General features: G+C 35.8%; 1 protein-coding gene across 1 annotated transcript; it reads right to left on the bottom strand.

Moving 5' to 3' along the window:
• Positions 1–7,452: 7,452 nt before the first annotated feature.
• On the bottom strand, positions 7,453–12,711 carry LOC141712789 (uncharacterized). The gene is made up of 8 exons (XM_074515860.1): positions 12,423–12,711; positions 12,209–12,323; positions 11,274–11,654; positions 10,588–10,851; positions 9,043–9,563; positions 8,830–8,954; positions 8,263–8,423; positions 7,453–8,182 (listed from the first exon to the last, which is right to left on the bottom strand). The coding sequence occupies exons 1-8, from the start codon at positions 12,602–12,604 to the stop codon at positions 7,652–7,654; spliced, it is 2,280 nt and encodes a 759-aa protein (XP_074371961.1). The 5' UTR covers positions 12,605–12,711; the 3' UTR covers positions 7,453–7,651.
• Positions 12,712–25,682: the final 12,971 nt, after the last annotated feature.

Raw genomic sequence — 25,682 nt, 5'->3', positions numbered from 1 at the left:
CAGGGTCACACCATAAAAGAGAATGATTTAATGGTGGAGAAATTAGTTAATAATGGCTGATAATTATTTATTTATGAAATAAATAATTAATTGGCAAATTTAATAATTGATTAAATGAGATTTAATTGATTATAAATTAATTAAGAAAAAGTTCTTAATATTATTAATTAAGAATTTAATTTTTGGAAATTAAATCAAGTGAGAGAATTATTTTTAAAGTGTTTAGAAAAAGGATTAATAATTAAAAGGTGTTTTAATTATTAGTGAGAATAATAAAGGGTTAATAATAATAATATTTTATGGGAAAATTTTCAGCTGAAAATTTTGCCTATAAATATACTATTATAGACCCTATTTTTGCCTCAACCAAAAAGATTTACAAAACCATAATTATCTCCATCTCCTCCTCCTTCATTATATCGTTTTCTTGGTGGATGCCGGTGGAGTGCTTCACACTTGAGGAGCAGCTGCTAAGGATCTCCGTTCATCGTTTTTGGATCGCCATTAATGACCTCCATCTTTCCATTAACGTAAAGCTTCTTAAGGTAAACATACTGAACTACGAATTAAATATTATTTTTCGCATGGATCCTGCGGAGGGTTTCGTTTTTTTTTTAAGATTTAAATTTACGTTTTCGTTGCGTTTATGTGCTAAAAACCCTTCAGAAGGGGGGGTTGAATACGATAATCACTAAATTAAAAATTCTTTCGAATCTTTAGAGGATAAAATATTTAGTGCTCGGTTAGTGGTTTCGTGTTCTTGAGAGGAATAGTGTTTGGAATGATAAAAACAAGGAACACAAGATATTCGGGGAAATATATATTCGTATATAAATCCTCGAGGGTGTTGCTACACTCCGGTAAATAAATTAACCGGCTACAATCTAAGAACAACAAAGTTCCTAGCTTCTACAAAGATTTACAAATCAAATCCTATACAATGATCTAGCTTTTGATTGTCTAAGGATTTAATTACCGGGTAACGATTATAATGCCCCTATGAATATACAAGAGTTAAATCGGGCATTATAACGTTATTCCGGTGAGAAGTTAAACGGATATTCAAGAAACTTTTACTTCTCTGTATACTCTTTATTTCTTGTTTTCATCTCCTCCCGTGAGAGAGAAGATGATCAACACTCAGAACTCCTTGTATTCTGCTTCAAAGTGTAGACTTATATCGATTCAATTGGACAGGTGGCATTTCTGTGTCTACACAAATCCTTGAATTGTTGCAAATGAATCAATGGATATCTGTATTGCGACTGAGCTCTATGGCGACCAACATCCCATGTTCTTTTTCTGTGGTGACAGAGTCACTTGTGCCTTCTCTGTGGCGACAGCTCTGTGGCGACAGAGTTTCCCTTGTACCTTCTCAGTGGCGACAGAGTTTCCCTTGTGCCTTCTCTGTGGCGACAGAGTGATAGATACTTAGTCCATTTCTAGGCTGTGGTGACTAGGGCTTCTATGGCGACCATGTAGCCACTGTGTCTTCTTCTATGGCGACTAGGCTCTATGGCGACCACTGTGTTGCCTTAGAGAAATTCTCTATGGCGACCAGTTCTGTGGCAACCATAGATTGTCCTTATATAGCTCTATGGCGACCAAGTAGAAGACTGTTATGACTTAGAATATTCTTTCTCTTGTCAAACCATTCTTCAATGTATCAACACCTTCTTTTGTTATTAAATTAGAATCCCTTCTAGTATACTGATGTTTGGTGCACTGGTCTGGTTCACAAACAACTAGCATGGAGATAACCTAATTCAATTTGACTTGTGTTTCTGAGTCGATACAGATTGGTTGAATATCCATTATTTCTAACACTGACTGTCAACAAACAAATGTACTTTCACTGGAATCCTTTCTGGTACTTTAGACAACGTCTTCATTAACCTCTGTCTATACCCTTTCTTCAATTCTTCGGATTCCTATGCTTCGAACACTGTCTATCTTCAATCAATGCCAATACACTGAAATCTTCTGGTAGCACTTTATACATTGAATCTTCATCATTTCTGAAACCCTGAAATACTTTAATCTTTATTCTTCACTGAGGCATGAACATATTAATGAACTTCTTTCAGTGACCTGTAAATAGACTTCCAGGCTTTCTTCTAATCTTCTGATTCTTTGTATTTGCCTTGTCTTCATTCTTCCTGATTTCTTGTGTAGACGTAGTATTATTAACCTGTCATGTTCTAGTGTTGTTATCGTGTTGAATTATCACGTAATTGTACATACAGCTACGCAGTCTCACCAACAAATGATAAGGCTTATCATGTTGCACAATTAGTTAATAATTTATATGTTCTAAGATGACTCAAATCAAACATTACCTCTACCATTGTCCTTAAGCCATATTATTGAGAAATGCATTTCTGAGTTACATATAGATGGATACTTGGATAAATATGATTTTGAATCATAGGGAAGATGCGAACTTTGTCTTATTGGAAAAATGACTAAAGCTTCTTTTACCTGATCGGGTGAAAGGGCCACCGAACGATTATGACTTATATATAATGATGTATGTGGTCGAATGCGTATGATGGCAAGGGGTTGCTTATACTACTTCATAACATTTACTGATGATTTCAGTAGATATGGATATGTGGTTCTTATGATGAATAAATCTGATTCTTTTGAAATGTTCAAAGAATATAAGGCCGAAGTAGAAAAGCAAATAAGGGAAAAGTATAAAAGTTTTACGATCAGATCGTGAAGGAGAATACTTAAACCTCAATTTCAAGAGTTTCTTGAAGGAGTGTGATAGTGTATCATAACTTACTCCTTCTGGAACACCTCAATGGAATAGAGATTCTGAGAGGAGAAATCATACTTTGTTGGACATAGTGCGATCGATGATGAGTCAAGCGGATCTTCCATTCAGTTTCTAGGGTTATGCTCTAGGAACGGTTGCATATACACTTAACCAAGTTCCGACTAAAGCGGTTCAAATTACTCCGTATGAGATATAGAGTGATAAATGTCATAGCATGTGATTTATGAAAATTTTGGGACGTCAAGCATTTGTAAAACGTTTAATCTCTGACAAGTTTGGACCAAAATTAGATAGATGTTATTTTGTAGGATACCCAAGTGAGACTAGGGTATAGTTTTTATAATCCTTCCGAGAAAAAAGTGTTTTTTGCTCGGGCAGCTGTATTTCTTGAGGGAGAACTACTTTCTAAGAAAATCAGTGGGAGGATAATACATCTCGATGAAGATTGAGAACCACATGATAATATTGAACCAGAGTTGGAATAAGATCAGGATGTACATTAAAATGTTGAAAGTAATCATATCCAAGAAACACAGGTTATTCGTAGATCTAGTAGGATTCACCATGAGCCCGGGAGAAATTATGAATTTCTTTTGACTCAAGATGGTGATGTGATGCTTACGGATAATGAAAAGCCTCTCACCTATCAAGATGTTATGAACAGTTCAAATTCCGAGAGATGGCTAGAGGCCATGAAATCCGAGATGGAATCCATGTATCAAAATAAAGTATTGACTATAGTTGATCCACTCAAAGGGATATAACTTATAGGGTGCAAGTGGGTTTTCAAAAAAAATAACTAACATGGATGGTAAAGTACAGACCTATAAGACGCGACTAGTGGCAAAAAAGTTTCAATCAAATTCATGGTATAGACTATGATGAGACTTTTTCACCGGTTACTATGGTCAAGTCCATCAGGATTTTGTTAGCAATAGTTGCTTACTTTGACTATGAGATTTGGCAAATGGATGTCAAAACTGTTTTCTTATATGGGAGCCTTTGAAAGGATGTATATATGATACAACCTGAGGGTTTTGTCGATCCAAAGTTTGCTAAGATAGTTTGTAATTTGCTTCTATCTATTTATAGATTGAAGCAAACCTCAAGGAGAATAAATATTCATTTTAATGAAACGGTCAAAGAGTTTGGCTTTATTCAAAATGGAGATGAACCATGTGTTTACACGAAGGTTAGTGGGAGCCATGTGATATTCCTAGTATTACATGTAGATGACATATAACAAATAAGAAATGGCATACCTACTCTACAGGCTGTTAAGACTTGGTTGAGAAATAGTTTCTTGCTGAAAGACTTAGGGGATGTTACCTATATATTAGGGATCAAGATCTATAAAGATATATTGAAAAGATTAATCGACCTAGTCGGAGTACATATATTGATAAAATATTACATCATTTTAAGATGCAGGAGATAAAGAAAGGATATGTTTCGATGTCTCATGGGATAGCGATCTCAAAAGATAATTGCCCCTAAATCATTAGATGATAAGGGTCGTTTGAGAAAGCTCCATATGCTTTAGCAATTGGATCTATAAAGTGTACAATGATATGTATGTATCCTGATGTTTCATATGCGTTGAGCATGACTAGCAGATACCAGTCTAATCCAGATGAGGGTCACTGGATAATTTTCAAGAACATTCTTAAGTACTTAAAGAGGACTAAAGATTTATATTCGGTGTATTGGGAAGATAGGGAACTGGTTGTAAAGGGTTACACCGATACTAGTTTTTTAACCTAATTTCTGGATAGACAAGGATGATTAGGTGTCTATGTCTGGTTTATGTTTTGTCTAATATAAGTTATGTTAGCTGGAATGGTTCACAGTAAAAACATTGATGATTCTATAATGGAAGCCGAATATATTGATACTTTTGAAATAACCAAGGAGACTGTATAGGCATGTCCTTAGGCGATATCACCTTATTAATGAGATTCATGATCAAGGAGATATAAATGTAAAGTGCATATTAATGATAGTGTTGCATACCCACTGACTAAGGCTTTGTCACAGCAGAAATATGATGGTCATACTAGTTCCATGAGTATTAGATACATGGGTGAATTGCTCTAGTGCAAGTGGGAGATTGTTAGTGTTTGTGCCTAAGAGACAACACTATGATGTTTTAGTTTAAGACATTAGGATTATTAATGTTTATGTTCTATCGATTATTCCCTTTATAATTTATTAATTCTTAATTTACAGTGATATAAATGTTAGATTAATAAATGTCCTTGGAATATGATATGAAATTCTATATCTCTAAGTACGTGACTTAGAAATGAGATTATGAGAATAGTATCAATATTCCTAAAGGTCCCTAGTCGAGTATTATTATTAAGGGACAATAATAATGCATTAAGACTGTTGTGTTTGTTGACTGATGATCACATCTCATTGATTATAGGTATGATGATACTAAAGTAAAAAACACAGGCAGATGTATATATACATGATGCTGGACAGACCCAATGTGAGATTCTACGTATTTGTTGTGTCATAAGTAATTCTCACAGTGATAATGATGTAATGGTACTTAGACCTGAAGTCATTATATTTCTATACGATAATTAATATACATTGATTCCATTAAAAGTTGTCCTTGACCGGGTAATGATAAAAGTGGACATTGGGTATATTATGAATCGTATAAGAAATATGAATGATCTAGATGGGATTTAACTCTCCTATTTTAGGAGTGATATTATTGGCCTCTTGTGTGAGCTAGACTATGAAATGCGTGGTCACGCTCAAATGTTGATTTGATATGATAGTCTACTCATTGATCAAGGAAACTTGGATTAAACTATGATGAGGATGACACATTACATGCCTCTAGTTTAATCTATAATATTTGGTTAAAGGGATTATATTACATTGTACATTATTTACAAAAGATTTAATCGATCACCGATTCAATTATTATTACTTGGGTAGCAATGATGTATTACTAGATGCCGCTCATTGTTTACGATTTTAAATTAGATTTTAAATTCGTTGACAAAGTAATACTAACCTATAGGGTCACACACTAAGAATGCTTGAAATATTATTTAATTTAAATTGGATTTAAATTAAATTAAAGTAATTCGAATTATTTATAATATTAATTAAGTATGGCTTAATTAATTAGATAAATATTGATATTCGAATTTACTAATATTAATTATGAAATTCATTTGTTAAATAATTAAGTGTGACTTAATTATTATACAAATAGAAATTTCAAATTAATAATAACTCCTAATTAGTTAAGAGTTATAATTCGTATTATACTCTCTATATAATATCTCTTGTGTGGCTGATTTTGTATGCAAGACTTTTACTAAAACTCTAGCCACCAAGGGAGAAGATGGAGAGATTAAGAAGAAACGAGTTTGTGCTAGTACACATTCAATCCTTGCGTTCAAGCATTCGTGTGGATACCGAACAAGTGTAGATCGCGAGGGCGGGATGCGTGGTGATTAAACAAGCATTGGATCTCCATTAGTTAACCAATTTGTAAAACTTCTTAAGGTAAACAATCTGATCTACGAATTAAATATCTATTTTTCGCATAAATCCTACGATGGATTTCGAAAATTCTGATTTTTCACGTTTTTAATTACTATTTCCGTTGCGTTTATGTGCTCGAAACCCTCTACTTCAAAGGAAAACCAACCTTAGTCCTGATTGGCTGAACTCAAGACAATCCGGACTGAGGGCAAGCAAAGCTCAAATTCCTCTCAAGACATCAAACCTCAGTCCTAATTTTCTGAACTCAACAGAATCCGGACTGAGGGGAAAGGATTGCTCAAATTCTCGTCACAAGCAACAACTTACAAAATATACAAACCTTACTCCCCTATCCAGAATATCTGCATAAGGGAGTTGGGGGCACATGATAGTACACATACCATGTCCGGACTCCTAACTCCATCCAGTCCCGCACACAACTAGTCCAGACTAATCTGGTCCTGACAACAGTCATGCACACAATCAGTCCGGACTAATCTAGTCCCAACAGCAGTGCCACACACAACCAGTCCAACTAATCTAGTCCTAACAGTTTTCCCGCACACAACCAGTATAGACTAATCTAGTCCTAAGGGGAATACCAGCACGTGAGGCACATCCCCAAGCGCATGATATGGACAACTGTCATTCATCAATCATGAGCAAAATCAGAGTACGTATCAGGAGATCCTTAAAACATTACTCAACCACTCCCATCCTGACATGTGTAAGGCATCCATCTCATCCAGGTGTCCTCCGCTCCTCGAACCAACAACTACGATTCAAAGGTACCAACCCAAAAGCCTATCCTTGGGCTATAAATAGCCCAAAAAGATAAGGTTTTAGGGTTAATCACTCTCTTACCCTCATATACACACAGCCACCTTTCGTTCCTATATATCTTCATCTTCCCCAAAAGTGAGTTCTAACTCTCACACCAGAAGCGCCGCGAGAACCAAACCCCCCTTCCGGTGTTGTTTTGTAGGAACCCACGATAGCTACACCGCGGCGAAGGATCCAGGCACGGCGTCAAAGAAACAGCCCCATCACCCGAAGTTATCAATAATAAACTAAAATAATGATTATATTTTTAAATATAGATATTCAAAAATATCTAACTTGTACTATCATGCATTGAAGATCCAGAATTTGGGAGAGTCGGCTAATAGCATCTGACTTTTAAGACCAGACAGATGCAAATAAAATTCATCTGCTGATGCTAGTTACACATGTTCAGTCTTGATACAACTATATACTTACGGTCCTTTTTCCCACTAGATACGGTAGTATCATGTCATAAAAAACTATAATTACATCTTCCGCATTGTGTTTCCTGTTAATATCTTTTTATGAAATAATTGATTGTTTGTACAACTTATCACCGCCTTCCTCTGGTGGATATCCAACACCTATTGGTCTCGTCAGATCCACTTTGTCCATTGCCATCAGGACCTTGGGGTTCCAGTGCCAAGGGTGAACATAAGCCGAGGAAATGGATGAAGAATATGAAAAAGGATGGAGTACAACTGACCCCCAGTCTCTGGCCCCGAGCTTAGCTTCCTTTAACCTCCTCCTAATTAACAAGCCTCCAATGTCTTCCTTTTTCATTTCTGTAATACTTCTGAGCAACGAAATGCATAGAAGAAGCATGAATGCTGAATCTTCTTCGGGGTGCAGTTCTACCAACAATAACTTCCAGTTTATAAGACCAGTAGCCTTTCCATCAGGGTTTTCCTCAGAGTACCTGACAAGTGTCACAAAACCATCATCATCATCAACCTGTAGTTCTCTGTTTCTTTCGTTGTATTCTTTCGAGTCATTGCTATCTCTAGACGTTTGTTCTTGATACTGCAGTCGTCGCCCTATTAGTAACCGCAGCTGCATTTAAAACTAGCTTTTAATAGTCTCGATTATAAAATAAGTTGATTTTGGATCGGAAATGGTTATCGACAAGTTACCCATGAACCGGTACATGCAGAAGTTTTTAAATCAAGACACAAGCCTGAAATGGATGCTGATGACCCATACTTCACAAATAATTCATCCCCTGTTGAAAAACACCAAGATGCTTGCCAACCTTCAGGCGGTTCTTTTGGAATTGCAGTTCCTACCACTTTTGCTGCACTAGATGGCAAATGCAACTCTTAGTAGTTGCATTTAGATTTTGAAAAAAACAACTAAAACCAGGATGTTCGATGCAATGGACCTAATTACAACCCCACATACCAGATGATGCTTCCAGAAAATTGGAAAATTTTCCTGTACTCTGTATTTATAGATATTATATGCACTGGAGAAAACAAACTTGGCTTAATTTTCTTTTTTTCAAAATAGTAACTAAGGTATTGCTAAGGACTGTGACCAGTTTTGCGAAGGAATAATGCACAGGTATAATTCCAAATTTAATATAAAGTGTATGGACAGATCTATCAAGACCTATCTCTGTTATTTCCTTCTCAGGAACACGGCATAAGTAAATATAAGCTTCTATAGCAATGAAAAGGATGAATTGTACGATCACTTACCAGGAGCTCTACCAATGGAACCTGCTTCATAAAACCAAGAACCTTCTCGAATCTCTATAATCCTATCTTCCCATTTCAACGGTGAAGGGACTTCACCACCCCTCCTCCAAATCCCTCCTGCCACTCTGTTACAGAGAAGACTTGCATATTAGACAAAAAATATATATTAAATTGAATATAGGCGACTACAGAAATCTTAAGGGTAAACTTAACCTCATACGAATCACAAAGCATTCTCTTCCTGTGTGATCAAGAACTGTGCGTGACAGCCACCGACCTTCTTGAGGCCGATATTGATGCATTTTAAGAATGACATCCGAAATCATTGCCCCTGAATCATCTGTTACTCTATCTGCAACACATTTTAACAAGTACGGTGCTTGGACGGGTGGAGTCATTGAAGCAAACAACCTTACTTTTGCACTGATTTCTCTGCCAAGAGTAAGCGAGGGTGCACGAAGCAAAGCATTCCAAGAAAATGTTAAGGTATCTACCAGACTACTTCCCTTAAAACAGCGGCCATTAGGGTGACGAAGCTCAAGTACTAACCCTTTAGTCCCAAACTCGCAGAAGAGATGCCATGTTTTTTTCCACGAATCACAGGTAAGCTTGATTAAGGGTTGGTTTAATTTGAGTTCCTTATGACATCTCAACATACATAAACGTAGAAACTCCACTGAAGTTCCTTCTGCTGTTATATTTGTCTTGGGGTTTAGCTTGGCCATCACACAGACCTGAATTACAAGTTGGTAAACTAAAAACTTTTGGTTATTGATTGAATGGATAAATTGTAGTGCACTTTGTGCTTTTTTTAACACAAATTCTACTCCTACTATTTACTTAAAATAAGAAAATACAGAAAGTCCGACTAGTTAAGTTAAGAAAATCTATTTCAAATTTCAAAAAAGCAACTAAGAAAAGAAAGAGATCAGAAATCTAAGTTGCTTCATAGAACTTCCATTAACATTTTATAAATAGCTTCTCTAAAGTCCCTAGAAACAGATCACTTAGATCAGCACCGATCATTAGCTTTGGGGTTGAGGAAGGACAACATTTAGCTTAAATTACTTTTTTACTAGGGAATGGCATCCACTTTAGATGTAACTTCTTCAACGTTTTTCAGCAAACTTTTGGCATGCCTAGTAATACAATTTTGCTCTCAACTATGGTAACTACTTTGTTCTAGCAAATAGATCCTGTAAGCCTAGCTTTTTCTAACTTTGATTGCCTTCAGTGGAACATATTATAAAACTGTGAAGATGTGCACACAATGGTTTAGAACGTCTGACAAATTACTGTAAATGGCTCAAGTGTGGAAAATTTCATTTGCCTGATCTGTCATTTTTTAAAATTTGTTAGCATATTTTAAGGTTATTGAAAGAGGTGTCCACACCCAATATTATATTGATAGACCACCAATTCGATACAGTGTATGCTTGAAGATCTCGAAATCAGTAAATTTGGTGGGAGACACGGAACGATTTCAGTACCAAAATTATAAACGGAAAAATTTGGTTAATGTGGGTGAAGGGTAAAGGGCATCAGAAGCATTGTAATTAAGCCTTGGCTTTGGAAAGAAACTTAGGTATTACATATATATTATGAGTAGTTCCATTTTATAGAATCATTAAATTATGCCAACTTCAAATCGAGAATATAAAAAATTAACTGGATGAAGAAAATTGCTTTTCCATCGACTGAAAGAAATTAGAGAAAAAAGAAATGCATAGGAAGGCTAGTGAAGTACAGACAACTGACCTCAGATAAGAACCTAGGTAACAATGATTTGTACTTTGTGTTCACATCAAGATCAGTGACCTTCCAATAAATCGGTGGTTTAATTTTTTGAACTCCTGAAATAGCCTCGCAACCGGCTTTCTCATAGGGTTCCTCAAAAGTCTTTTCCCACAGCTTCTTTGTCATTTCAACTTCGTTGAGTTTTACAGCTTCCCATGCCCCAACAGTCTTCCACATAACCCCCTCCATTTCCTTAACATCTGTTGCGTATACAGTGGGATAACTCTAATTTAAACAAAAAGCGTGCAACGTAATCAGAGACTGTAAGATAAAGTAAAGGTGGCCATATCACAAGAATATTGAAGCATCACAACATCTTAGTTCATATGATTAGAATTAACTTTAATAGCAAGATGCTAAAATCATAGTAGTCCTAAAATTCTTCCTCTGTTCTATAACAGATGAGATACTTTATAAGTTATTATGAAATAAAGGAGTACTTATACATGCACTTTAGTAGCCGAAACTTAGAAATCCTTCATCGCGGGTACCTGTTTAATTTATAGCTTTCAACTTATTATAACTGCAATGAGAAATTCAAACTTTACTGATGGCATGGGCAAATCTTTCGTTAAAATCTAGAAGAATCATAACCCAGTTCAAATGAAATTACAGATAGCAGGAAAGAGAATAGAGAGAGCAGTCACCTGATGTGTCATTAACATTAGTAGTATATCTGTAGTGGGTACTAAACGACAGCAACCATCTGAAAATCTTTGCATCATATACAGGAAACCTTTGAACCGTCGTTTCGCTGCAATTAGATATACAAGTTCTGACATGTATGGTTCACTAAACTTGGCATAAATACATCTTTGTTTCGACACCTCAGCCAGAAGGTCTTCATTACAAATGATGTCATCTTTCTGATTAGAATCTTCTTCGTTATCAAAGGGCTCATTTGGATATTTCCGAACCCAAATCTCTCTACATCTATTTAATGCGTAGTCTTCATTTTCTTCATTGAAAATTGAAGGTTTTCCTATGAGCTTCGAAAACCTCGACTCACAGTATTGCCTGTAACCAACCTGGAAAGCAGTTTATATATTAGACTTATATAAAGAGAAACATAGCTTTCATTATTAACCAAGAAAAGAACTGACAGCATATGATCAGTTTCATATAATATACAGGGAGATGTAAACAAATTGGCTTACTCAAAGAAACATAGTATAACACATATCCTGCAATTTTTTCTCCTGTTTTGAAATTACATGACAACGGATTTAAAATTCAACAGTACGGCTCATCATCCGAAGTAATAATCATGTAATATCAAGCCCTGTACTTGGCAATACACATATCTACTTAATGATCCTTCATAATTCCAATTTTTAATGTTATTAATTTTCTATCAAGATGAAATTCGGCAACTTCATTTACAGGTTACTACTGCAATGGTGAACTGATGCAATCTCCAGTCTGTGCAACAGATTTAATTGATCTAACTGAACTGCAAACCTCAATCATTTGCTTGCATTAATACTAAGAAATTAGCATTTCACCTAGTATTCTTCCCCCAATATTTAGTACACTAGCACTACACAAAACCAAGTAAATATCAAATTAAGGTATAGCATACCGGATTCAAAGTGTGACAGAACCAAACCCATTCAATATCAAGAGGAGGAAGAATCATTGGAGGATTAATCCCCACCATCAGATCACAAATCAAGGGCATCCAAAGCTCATCATACCTTACCAAAAAAATAAATTAAAATTAAAAACCCATCTCAAATTTTCATCAAAGATTAAATCTTTATGATAGAAAAGTAAAAAAAATTGAATCTTTATACCTTCTAATAGCTTCAAGAATAGTGGGTTTTTTATGAAGCCAAGTGGATTCATCAACTAATCTCAAAAACCCAAGATTCCTTTTTGCAGCTGAGACTAGATCAATCCCAACTTTTATCATAAACTCATTCTCTGATATCTCACTAAAGCTTCTTGTTGGCAACCCCTCTGAAGCTGCTGACATTGTTTAAGATTCTCTACAGAGAAGCAGAAGCCTCGTGTAAGGAAAGTACATGTACTTCTGTATATCATACAGTGTATGCATAATGCACATGCTGGTACAGGCTTTAGTTATGGGACCAGTAAACAACAAAAGATGGCTGCTGAGGTAGGAAAAACACACGTGGCACGTGGAATCCACTTTCAGGTGGTAAGTGGTGGGGTTTAATACCATTTTTACTAACTAAATGTGGGGGTTGATGTGAATCGGTGGCTTAATTATTGTTGTTGTGACTAGTGTGTTTGTTTAACATACAGTAGCACTAAAACAAGCTTGACTTGGTTGGGCTGATGATGTTACGTATGGTTATCACATGCGCCTGGATGTTAGTAAATTATTATTGAATATTTTCTTTTTATTGCTCTAATTGAAAATTGAGGAAGTGGATTTAGTTTTGATAATTTATCAAAAATATTAATTTTTTTATATTTTTTTGTAATTTTATTATTTTCTGATGATTTTTGCAAAAATTCTGAATCACCCAAAATCAATCAGATATACAACTAGTTGAATAAATTTTTTTTGGTTGATTTAAGGTTGCATGTAGTTGCAAAAATTCATCAAAATTTACATCCAGTTGATTACAGTTGCCAAAAAACCGTATTTTTATAAAAAAATCGAAAAATAGTATTTTTGCAAATTTTTTTAAAAATTACAGTATTTTTGCAAAAATATTTTTAGTCTTGAATATTTTTCAAAAAAGCCCAATTTTTTAATTTTTTGATCATTAATTAATAACGGTAGTTTACTATATATTTTTTTTATGTGAAGAGCTGGAAAATCAACTCACATCAATACTAGAACTCAGAATCTTTCATTTGGATGTAATATCATTCATAAAAAATGTGCAAAACTCAATATATAATACTTTTAAGAATTTCGACTAATGACATAGTGATATTTTTTATACAAATTTTCAAATGAGTGACTCATTTGAGTCTGTTTTGTTATCAGTGACTCACTTGATACATTTGGACGCAGTAAGTGACCTACTTGATAATTAACCCATTTTCTTTTGTTGCTAAAGTATTGGCACAAAGCCTTCACACAAAATCTTTAATTTAGGTTGCGATCTTAGAGACAATACAAGATTTCAAAAAGATTTAGTGGGCTTTAAAGAAGAAGAAGATTGTTAAAAATTAGGAAGCCGGTCCAAATTCTAGGCAACACAATAGCCTGATTTAACTGCATAAGATTCAATTGAAGTATAATACCAAACCAATTTATCATTAGCATCTAGGTTCGTAAACAAACCAAACCGAGTTTATCATTAACGAGTCGAGCTTAATTTTTTTCTTGACAAACCAAGCCAAACTTTTTATCGAACAAAAATTATGTTCGAGTTCGAACTCGTTAACAAACTGAGCCGTTCCCGGGCTCCTTAACGAACAGAGCCGCTCTCGAGCTTTGTCAAACAAAAATGATTTGATTCGAACTCGAGCCCTTATCGAACAGTTCGCGAATAGTAATGTTTAATTTTTTTAAAAAAAAAATTTTGAAACACACTTGGACCAACTTATTATCAGTTTTGACACTTTCGAAGCTCAAAATTTAATCTAGTATCCTAAAATAATCCAAATGAATCGTAAATTAAATATTTTGGTGTAATTTTAAACTTAAAATAAATGAATATTATTAAAAAAAACAAAAAATATATATATATTTTTTTTTTCGAGTTTTAACAAGTCGAGCTCGAGTCGAACCAATTCGAGTTGATCTCGAGTTGCATATGATACAGCTTGGCTTGAGCTCGTTAAACTTAATGAACACATTTTCGAGCTGGAACTCGAGCTCGAGTTCTTAATGAACTGAGCCCTTAACGAGCGGAGTTCGAACTGCTCACGAACAGTTCGTTTCATTTATAGCTCTATTAGCATCTATACGACAAAGTGAAATGTCAGATATTTGAGCTACAAACTACGGTAGAACATGTTCTTAAAACTAGAGAAGATATAGAAAACGGAGCTTTTTCTCCATGAACTAAAAAATCCGAAGAACTCGAAATCCAACGATTGGCCCAAAAATTATGCTATTTCCATTTCCCACTTGCCAACGAATACCTTTAAGCAACGCATCTCTGCCTTTTAAAAAACTACTCCAAAGCCATGATGCCCATGCCCCCTTTACAGCTGTTAGAAAATTCTCAACTAAAAAATAAATACACTTCAAAACAAGCGCCTAGAAAGATGATGGATTAATAATAAGTCTCTACCTTGTTTGGCTAACAAGGACAAATTAAAAGCATGTAAGTCTTTGAATCACATTCCACGTTCACATTTTGGTTTGGACAGAATGCTTCAACTTTTCTAGTGAATCGTCTTGTTTTTAGGATCTCCTCTGCAAAACCTTCGAACAGCCGATAGAAGCTTATTGATTAACATTTTTGAAGAAGGAAATAACCCATGACATAAAATGGAATAGCTTGAACAACGACTTTAATTAATATCATGCGACTAGCATGAGATAACAATTTATGTTTCCATCCATGCATTTTCTGAAGAACTCTTTCTAGAATGTAAGTAAAAGCTTCTGACTTATTATTTCAAAGAGTAGAATGAAGGCCTAAATACCTACCCTCCATAATTGATTCAAAAATATTCAAAACTTCAACAACTTTTCTTTTATTTCAGAAGGAGCATTTGGACTAAATTGAACAGAAGACTTATTGTAGTTGATTTGCTGACCAGAAGCATTATTGTACTCCTCCAAAAGATAGAAAATATTTATAGTCACGTGTTCATCAACATATAAAAAAGCAACGAATCATCATCGAAAAAGATGTGAAGACTGTAGGACAATTATAGCCATCTTTATTCCACTGATTAAACCATTATCTTATGAAATGAAATGAGATAAAATATCAGCTGCTAAAAGGAAAAGGTAGGGAGATAATGGATCTCACTGTCTTAAATCTTTTTGAGGATTTATAGAGGAAAAATACTTATTATTGACCAAAAACAGAAGGGTGATAGTTGAGATACATTAATAAATCTAAGATTGTCACCTGGATCTGAAACCGATTTTATTCATCACTGCTAGCAAAAAATCCCACTCGGCACGATAAAAATCATGGTTAAGATCAAACTTTATTCACATTTCAGCAACTGATCCCTTCTTTTTATGATTGATATGATGAAAACACACGCACGATCATAATACAATCCTGAATAAGTCTTCTAGAAATTAAGACAAATTGCTGAGGAGAGATTAGATTTTTCATTTGAGGTTTCAGACGGTTTTCCAAAACTTTAGACAGAACACGAAATGTAAAATTGCATAAGTTAATAGGCCAAAATTGCCCAAGATTCTCAAGATTTGAAACCCTAGGACTAATGCACCAACTGGGTGACATTCAGGGAAGGAGATAAAGAATTAGTTCAAAAAAATTCCTTCACCGCTAAACAAACTTGATTGCTAATAATATCTCAATATTTGAGAAAAAAATAGCCTGAAAAAGTCATCCTGACTAGAGGTTTTAAAAGGTCCAAGTTATTTAATGGTCTTAAGAATTTCAACATTAGAAATTTTTTCACACAAAACTTGATTCACATCCTCTGAGATCATATTTGGTACCAAAGATATTAAGCGAGCATAATCTCCAGTCCCAGAAGAACCGAAAAGATCATCAAAAGTGGATAATTATTTTAAAAAAAAAATTAATATTAATTTGTTATTAAAATTAAACTTCCTGCATTCTTTGTTATATTGTATATTATCCCAAATGCAATTGAAGTCAAAATTGACAGATTCAAAATCGTTTAGGATGCTAGTTCTTGGAATATGGGTGTGTTATGTCCATTGTCCGGTTAAGAAGTTTTTATTGCATGCAACTGTTGGAAAAAATTTGAATAAAAATTAATTTGTATTTAATTTTGTTTGATTTATAACTTATGAATTTTGACTTTTGTAACTTCTATAATAATATGATGATTGTATTCATTCATTAATTTTGGATACTACAAGTTTAATGGATTTGTAAGTTACATGTTTCTTCCCGTATAAGAAGAGGCCATTGCTTCATTGTTTAATAGACAAAAAACATACAAGTATCATTTTTCTTGCATTCCATCGAGAGTCCTAGGTTCTGTTTGTATGAGATAGAGAGTTGTATTTGATCGGGTCGGGTCTTCAAGTGCTTAAGATTACTTTTGTTCATTATATCCTGAGAGATGGAAGTCACAACACCTTCAAGCACCACACGGAAGCGGTTTATCTATTTTAAACTTATAAGAAGTATAATTTAGAGATATACCTCAAGTTAGTGTTTCGACTAGAAAAATATCAAAATAATGTTTGAGTCACATGAAGACCACGCTCTTCTTAAAACAGATAAGCCCTTTCTATGTAGTGTTTAAAGTTTTTGAAGGTTCAATTGCTTCCGTTTCCCATGATACAACGAACAAAGGTAATTTTAAACACTGAATAACCCGCCTTCTAGGAACCGAACAAACACAACTCTCTATCTCACAGAAACAAACCTTAGGACTCTAAGAGAAATACTAGAAAACCATGATACTTGTGTGATATTTTGGTCCCAAAAATAATGAGGCAAGCCTAATTTTATAGAGGGAAGATACGTAACGTACAAATCATATTAATTTTTAACCTCCAAATTAATGATCCAATGTTGCCCAATAAAGATACGATTGTTTAAGGGGGTTGGATACAATTGTATAAATGTTTCGAACAAGTAATAAAATATAACAACTTTTTATATTTCTGATAAAAAATGTTACAAAACTCTCTCCAGAAATACTGATGTTCTTGAGAGCTTCTTAATCGTATAATGCTCAAGTTGAATCACTATGTGATGACCTAAACTGTGTTTATATAATACACAGCTACAACTAAACAATCTAGGATATGCATTATCAAAAGCTAACCGAAACTGATACATATCTTCAACTGAATAGATAAAGTCCTATAACTCAGACGTAAGAGATATCTATTCCACAATACAAGGAATAGAATAAATCTTCTAAGCTGACTGTCTCCAGATACTGATGACATCCAAATATTGATGATGTGTCAAATCCTGACGACACATCAAATACTGAGGACACCCGAACTGTCACGCCCCCAACTTGAACAGCAAAATAAATATAGTTATTACAAAATTTTAAAAGAAATAACACAACCAAATCCAAGATCTTACAGTTTAGGGTTTGGAACAGCCCAACACTACCAACTATTACATCTGATTTTGAATACCGAGTCCTCACACAAACTACTATCACTTATTCTACCTGAGCTCGAACATAAGCATCAGCATCACAGGTCTTACGGGCAGTCTGCTTGAATCTAACCATAGCTGCTAGCTGTAATATCAGGGTAAAACAAGAAGTGAGCCAAATGCTCAACAAGTGCTAACAGTATGATACAAAACATAAATCGAGATATACATTAAAGAATGACAATGGAAAGACATAACCAATGATAACGAGAGATAAAACTATGTGAGATGGCATCATTTTGCTTGTATCAAAACAATTTTAAAATCATGTCTTAATCAAAATCATTTTATGACGCTACGGATTACAGCCGGTGATCAGCCGCGAAGTAATCCCGAACCTCGCTGGGTTATAAAATATTAATGGGAATCCCTAGGCAACTTTTAAGCCTAATATAAGTGTGGAAAGGACTCGCGTCTCAGTCCAGATCCACTATTCAAAGAAAATATTTATCCCCCTTTGGGACTGAAAACCCACATTTTGTTTATTTCAAAAATTGATGCCGAATTATAACAAAATCTCTTTTAACAATAAACATTTTTATCCAGGGATTATAGATCAACTCGAAACACGGGAAATATGGTACTAAATCTCAGGGCCATGATTCACAAAACTTTACTCTATTAGGGTAACTAAAAGGTTTTCATATGTCAAAACTTGGACAAGAAAATTTAGTGAGGCTAATGGATAATATGAAGGGGTAATGCCAAACTGGGCTTAAAGCAATGGTTTCTCGTCAAGGTACAGGTGTTGGATCATTAAGAAGATAAGCTTCATGAATACTATGGGTGTTAAGGTATGAAGAAATGATCTTTAGCTCAGGATATATCAGAGTTGTCAAGCTTTAGGATAAGAAAGAGGGGTATCAATCAATGAGGAATCACTTTGATAAATATCTGGCTTTCAGGATTCAAGGTAAGTTTCTATAGGGATTCAAGTATCAGGATGGGATATCAATACTTAGGAATCATCAGCATGTTAATCAAGAGGATCAATCAAGTAATATAACAACTCTTCATTTTATCATGGCATCTCTATATAACTCAAAGATAAACAAAAGATACGCTTGATTTAAATATATCAAAATGACTCAGGATAATTGCATCGATATATATGAACTACTTACAGTAAATACGAAGGTCAAGTTGAATCACTTGCCTTGAGAAAGGCTGGTCTGGTCTGACTGGTAGGAGCAACAACTGGAGCTTCACTCGACCTTTATGGCAAGTTTTCCCTCGTCTCGAGATCCTACATAAATAATAATAATCCTCATTATAATATATTCTTACCATCTTAACCTATTTACAACTCGAAATTAAACACGGATGGCACTTAGGCCTATACGCACTTAATTTATATTCACTTTTAAATTACAATTGTACACACATAGCCACATATTCTCATATCATATATTAATACCAAATAACACCATATATACCATAATGCAACACTAGGCTTGGATGATCTCGACTCACAACGTAAGTCACTTGGTCGCTAAACTAGACAAAGTCTTCTAATTTTGGCTTCCTAACTCGATGTGCCTTTACTAAACTATCCAAAACCTATTGACCCACACTTGTGCCTTTTTCTCTACTGAACTTATACTATCTTACAACTATGGTGGTCAACCTAAATCTCACTCCTAAGTGTTCTAAAACTATGTGATAAGTGGAAGTGCTCAGTGGTACAAATTTCAGAATGACATCTATGGTTTCTTGAGTGCATTAGACACCCTTAAACAATAGGTTTTCCTTCAAAACTTTTACACAAGACTCTCCTGACCTTAGGGTATCTCCCAAACTTGATGTGGCTCAAAGGCCTGGCTTGGGCCTTCTTGGGCCTAAGCTAAAAGTCCAAGGTTCCCCTGTTTTTCTGGGCAGAAAACGCCCTGACTTGAATTAACTTGTGACACATGGTTCAAACTCATATCCTATGAACTATGGTTGGAAAAACTTCTTTGACACTCCCTCTAACTAAGGCCCAACAGGGCCTAATGAGGGCCTACCCATGACATGGTCAAATCTCCCTATTTCTAAGTTGCAACAAAACTGTCCCCTGATGGACAGATTTTGTTATTCTACTTGTGCACCTAACCAAACGACATGCAAACCTCCAACCAACACCTAAAACCTTTTATATACTCCCAATACTAACTTCTGGTGGCTTGGGCCTCAAAGTGCACATCAATGACATGGTCAAAACTCACTCTAAACCTCAGAGTTCTAAACTGATTTTCTGCAGAAACTATAACTCTCCTTTCTCCAAGGTTTTGACTTGACAAACTCAACTACCAACAACCCAATACTCAAACCAAGACTTAAACATGGTGATTTACTGAACTAACTCCCTTATACTCAAAATAATCTTGGTAGAGATCATCCTTACCTAAGGTGCAATCATGACAAAACAAAAGAAATCATATTTCACAACTCACAAATCTTCTTGCTTTTGAAACAACAAGATATGCATTTTTATTAAAAGATAACCACGAATTATTACCATACAACAAGAAGCATAAATAAATATTAACACATTATTCCTACTGAAATTAAGGCTCACTAACAAAATCTTTCCAAGTGATCAAAATCTTATAACATTCTAAGAGAAATCCACATGCATGCATGTCTTCGAGTTTTGCAAACCAAAACAACATATTTTCTACATATATTCTATCATAAAATTGACATGCAAGCCTAACATGAGCTATACCTAGATGATCACTTAGCATGCAAAGAGTTTTATCAAATTTTCACCACAAAATTCATGTCATTATCACATAAACATGAAAAAAAATTGATTTAAGCAACAAGAATAGTCTTAAGGAACCATTCATTCGGCTCCCATATGGTCATGGCCGAATGAAATAGATGGAAATGGCCATTTAATCATCAAGAGTTTCCCTCTCAAGACTTGGCACTTTCCATTCCTTGTAGTCCTCTCAAAAACAACCCTAAACTCACAAGAATCAAGGTTATATTTTGAGTTTCACTAAAACCTTTACATGCAACCTTTAAACTTAAACTTTTCACTCAACACTCTTTGAATTATGTATGATCAAGATATAGGAAGTAATATTTACTTGATTGGAAAGTGGGAGCTTGAATGAAGAATGAAAAAAAGGGAGGGAGGTATGGCTTCGGCCAAAAAGCCGAGAGGAGAGGGGAGAGCCGAGAGGAGAGGGAGGAAAGGAGGAGTGTGGAAATGGTGGGGTGAAAATGGAGTAATGATCATGTTAGTTTGGTTTTTATTTGACCAAAAGTGAGTGGATTTGAGAATTTACAAGAGTAACCTTCCAACATAGTTAGGTAGATTTGCATGCAAGGACAAAGTGGTAATTTGGTTAGTAGAATGAAAGTGAGTGGGGTTGGAAATGTCTTCCTTGCCCCTTAGTTGAATTGGAAGAGTATTTGCATGCAAGGGTAGCCATGTAATTTTCTAATTATAACAAATAAAATTTATAAAGATTTATTTTTATAAAATAAAATACAAGTTCAAAAATTATAAAATTTATACCATAAAATAAATTGGATTTTTAGAGACTTTATAAAATCATTTTCAAAATTTGTGAACAAAATACCTTTTAAAAGAAAATTTTTCCAAGGCTTAGAATATTCCTTATAAATCAAAAATAAAGCAATCAAATAAACTCTTTCTTTGAAAAATCATATACTACATAAAATAAATTTATAATGTAGAAATTTTTCACTCACACCAACGTACAATCATTGAATATATTTTCATTCGGCTTTAATATTATACCAAATCCACAAATAATATTACATAAAATGCCGGTCGTAACATCCTCTCCCCCTTAAGGGATTCTGTCCCCAGAATCTAAGAGAACCGATGAGGATACCGGGAACACATATCAGACTCTAATTCCCAAGTCGATTCTTCGACCTTAGGGTTCCTCCAAAGTACTTTCACTAACATTACCGACTTATTCCTAAGACTCTTTACTTGCCAGTCGAGTATTTTGACAGGTTGCTCCACAAATGACAGGTCTGCCTGAATTTCTACAAGTTCATATTCTATCACATGGCTAGCGTCAGGATTGTACTTCTTAAGCAATGACACATGGAACACATTATGCACGTGCTGATACTGAGGTGGTAAGGCCAACTCATAGGCCACCTTTCCCACTTGACTCAATATTTCAAAAGGACCTATGTATCTAGGTGCTAACTTCCCTTTCTTGCCAAATCTAAACAACCATTTTCTAGGTGACACCTTCAGCAACACAGCTTCACCAACTTGGTATCGAACATCCTTACGCGCTAGATCTGCATACTTCCTCTGTCTATCTTGAGCAACAAGCAACCTTTTTTGAATTAACTTGACTGAATCATGCAACTGTTGTACCAATTCCGAGCCGAGAATTCTTCCTTCTCCTACTTCATCCCAACTTGTTGGTGATCTACATTTTCTCCCGTACAAAGCTTCGTATGGTGGCATGCCGATACTGGAATGATAGCTGTTGTTGTAAGAGAATTCGATCAACGGCAAGTGATCGTCCCAACTACCTGCAAAATCGATTGCGCAACTGCGCAACATGTCTTCGATTGTTTGAATTATCCTTTCACTCTGGCCATCAGTCTGCGGGTGGTACGCCGTGCTCATATTCAACTTTGTGCCCAGACATTCCTGAAATTGCTTCCAAAATCTCGAGTTAAATCGGGGATCTCTGTCTGAAACTATTGATACGGGTACTCCATGCCTCAGTACGATTTCGCGCACATACAGATGAACCAACTTGTCCAATGACGACTTCTCGTTTATTGGAAGGAAATGCGCCGACTTCGTAAGACGATCAATTATAACCCATATTGCGTCATGCCCGGATTTCGTTCGCGGTAGTCCTACTATAAAGTCCATAGCACTATTTTCCCATTTCCATTCTGGAATCTTTAGGGGCTGAATTAATCCGCTTGGTCGTTGATGTTCTGCCTTCACCTTTTGACAAGTATAACACTTCGCAACCCATTCAGCCACGTCTCGCTTCATATTTAGCCACCAAAAGTTCTGCTTTAAGTCCCGATACATCTTGGTGCTTCCCGGGTGGATTGAAAATTTTGAATTGTGGGCTTCGTGTAGGATCTCATTCTTTAATTCAGGTACATGAGGAATCCAAATTCTGGAAGAAAACCTTAGTATCCCTTGCTCATCCCTTTGAGTATTAATCTCCTCTCCAGTTAACTGATTCTTCTCTTTCTCCATTACTTCTTCTTGACATTTCTTTATCTTTTCCACTAGTGTTGGCTGAAAAGTCATTGCACGACAAACTTCTTCAACTTTTCCACAATCACAAAGTTCCATTTCAAATCTCTTGATTTCTTCAGATAACTCTTTTCATGTTATCATCATATTCAGTCTCTCCTTCCTACTCAGAGCATCAGCCACAACATTCGCCTTTCCAGGATGGTAATTTATCGAACAGTCATAGTCCTTGATCAATTCCAGCCATCTCCTCTGCCTCATATTGAGCTCTTTCTGAGTAAAAATGTACTTTAAACTCTTGTGATCCGTGTAGATTTCACACTTCTCTCCGTAGAGGTAATGTCTCCAAATCTTAAGTGCGAACACTATGGCGGCTAGTTCCAAGTCATGCGTCGGGTACTTTAACTCATGCGGTTTTAACTGTCTTGATGCATATGCGATCACTTTACTGTGTTGTATCAACACACAACCCAAACCCTTATGTGAAGCGTCGCTGAAAATTATAAAGTTCCCTTGATCGTCTGGAAGTACCAACACCGGAGCTATTACCAACTTCTGCTTCAACTCTTGAAAACTATCCTCACATTCTGCACTCCATTCAAACTTTTGATTCTTTCTGGTTAACTTGGTTAATGGCGTGGCGATCTTCGAGAAATCCTTGACGAATCTTCTATAGTATCCGGCCAATCCTAGAAAACTTCGCACTTCCGTAGGAGTCCTTGGCCTCTCCCAACTCATAACTGCCTCAATTTTTGCCGGATCCACTTTAACTCCCTCATTTCCAATGACATGCCCCAAAAATTGAACTTCCTTTAACCAAAACTCACATTTGGTAAACTTGGCATACAACTTCTCTTGACGAAGTATTTCCAATGCTATCCAGAGGTGCTGCTTATGTTCTTCTTCCGACTTAAAATAAATAAGGATGTCATCAATGAATACCACAACAAATTTGTCCAAATACTTCTTAAATACCCGATTCATCAGATCCATAAATACGGCCGGAGCGTTGGTTAATCCAAACGGCATTACTAGGAATTCATAATGCCCATATCTGGTCCTGAATGCGGTCTTGGGAATATCTTCTTCCTTGATCTTTAACTGATGGTATCCCAATCTCAAATCAATCTTCGAAAAGCATTTTGCTCCCTTCAACTGATCAAAAAGGTCATCTATCCTTGGTAGCGGGTAGCGGTTCTTGATCATTACCTTATTCAACTCCCGATAGTCTATGCATAATCGCTTACTCCCATCTTTCTTCTTTACAAACAGAACGGGTGCTCTCCAGGGCGACGTACTTGGCCGTATCACTCCCTTATCCAACAATTCTTGTAGCTGGCTTGCCAACTCTTTCATTTCTGCTGGTGCCATCCTATATGGGGCCTTTGAAACTGGTTCCGTGCCTGGAGCAAGGTTGATGTCGAACTCGATTTGTCGATCTGATGGTAAGCCTGGTAGTTCATCGGGAAACACATCTGGGAACTCGTTAACTACAGGGATATCTTCCATGCTGGGGCTGCCTTTTTCCGAATCCACTACATAAGCTAGGAACGACTCACAACCTTTTCTAAGTAGCTTCTTAGCCTGAACAATTGTAAGAAATAGTTGCTCTTGCCTCTGCCCCTTAAATACTATCTTCTCTCCACTCTTCGTCTTTAAATACACTTTCTTGGTCTTACAATTAATCTGAGCATTATTCTCTCCTAACCAATCCATTCCTAAAATTATGTCAAACTCTCCCAACTTGAAGAGTATCAAGTCGGCTGAAAACTTATACCCCAAAATATCGATCTCACACTTTGGACAAAATTGATTCACATGAATCTTCTCTTGGTTCGCAATTACCACATTTACTACCTCACTCATAATCATTTTATCACATTGGAGCTTATCAACAAAAGTTTCTGATATGAAAGATCTTGTTACTCCCGAATCAATCAATACTTTAGCTTTGACATTATTGAGTAAAAGTGTACCTGCTATCACCTCCGAATTCTGAACAGCATCCTTCATTTTCAGATCAAATGTCCTTGCTGTTGCTTGCGGGGTTGGTGTAGGTGGTGGAGGTAATGCCAATACCTAGCTATATGTGTAGTCTTCCCACACTTGTAACACGTAACTCCTGGCTTCGGCATCTTGCACTCATTCGCCAAATATCCCTTCTGATTACACATGTAGCATGTCATGCTCAGCTTATTACACACTCCGGGGTGCCTTCTTCCACAGTGCTTTCATTCTGGCCTCTAGAACCTGTTTTCTCCAACTTGCCCTTGGTTTGCCTGATTGTTCCCCTTCGATTCTTGCCTTTTACCCAAATTTCCTTTCTTTTGAAAATTTCCGCCCTTCTGGAAACCAATCCTCTTTACATTCCGATCTTGTGAACTTCCTGCTTCAGACTTTTCTCCATAAAATGGAACCTTCCTCTTCTTGTTATCCCTCTCTTTCCTTGACTGCATCCCATTATTCTCAATCAGAGCAGCTTTCTGTACTACTCCCGCATAAGTTTCAAGCTCAAACATAGCCACTCTATCTCTGACCCAAGGCTCCAATCCTTGCTGAAATTTCTTTGCTTTTTCCTCCTCAGTGCTGGTATA

This window comes from Apium graveolens, chromosome 3 (assembly GCF_009905375.1).
Source record: "Apium graveolens cultivar Ventura chromosome 3, ASM990537v1, whole genome shotgun sequence".
Taxonomy (NCBI): Eukaryota; Viridiplantae; Streptophyta; class Magnoliopsida; order Apiales; family Apiaceae; genus Apium; species Apium graveolens.
Note: the sequence above shows the minus strand (reverse complement) of the source record. Positions and strands in the feature narration are given on the sequence as shown.

What these genes read in the sequence shown, in the direction of transcription:
- LOC141712789 (XM_074515860.1), bottom strand. Translation starts at nt 12,604, where the DNA reads ATGTCAGCAGCTTCAGAGGGGTTGCCAACAAGAAGCTTTAGTGAGATA. An exon ending in ATTCTTGAAGCTATTAGAAG is followed by an intron (nt 12,324 to 12,422) that starts GTATAAAGATTC and finishes TTTTTTGGTAAG; the next exon opens with GTATGATGAGCTTTGGATGC. An exon ending in TTCCATTGGTAGAGCTCCTG is followed by an intron (nt 8,424 to 8,829) that starts GTAAGTGATCGT and finishes CATCTAGTGCAG; the next exon opens with CAAAAGTGGTAGGAACTGCA.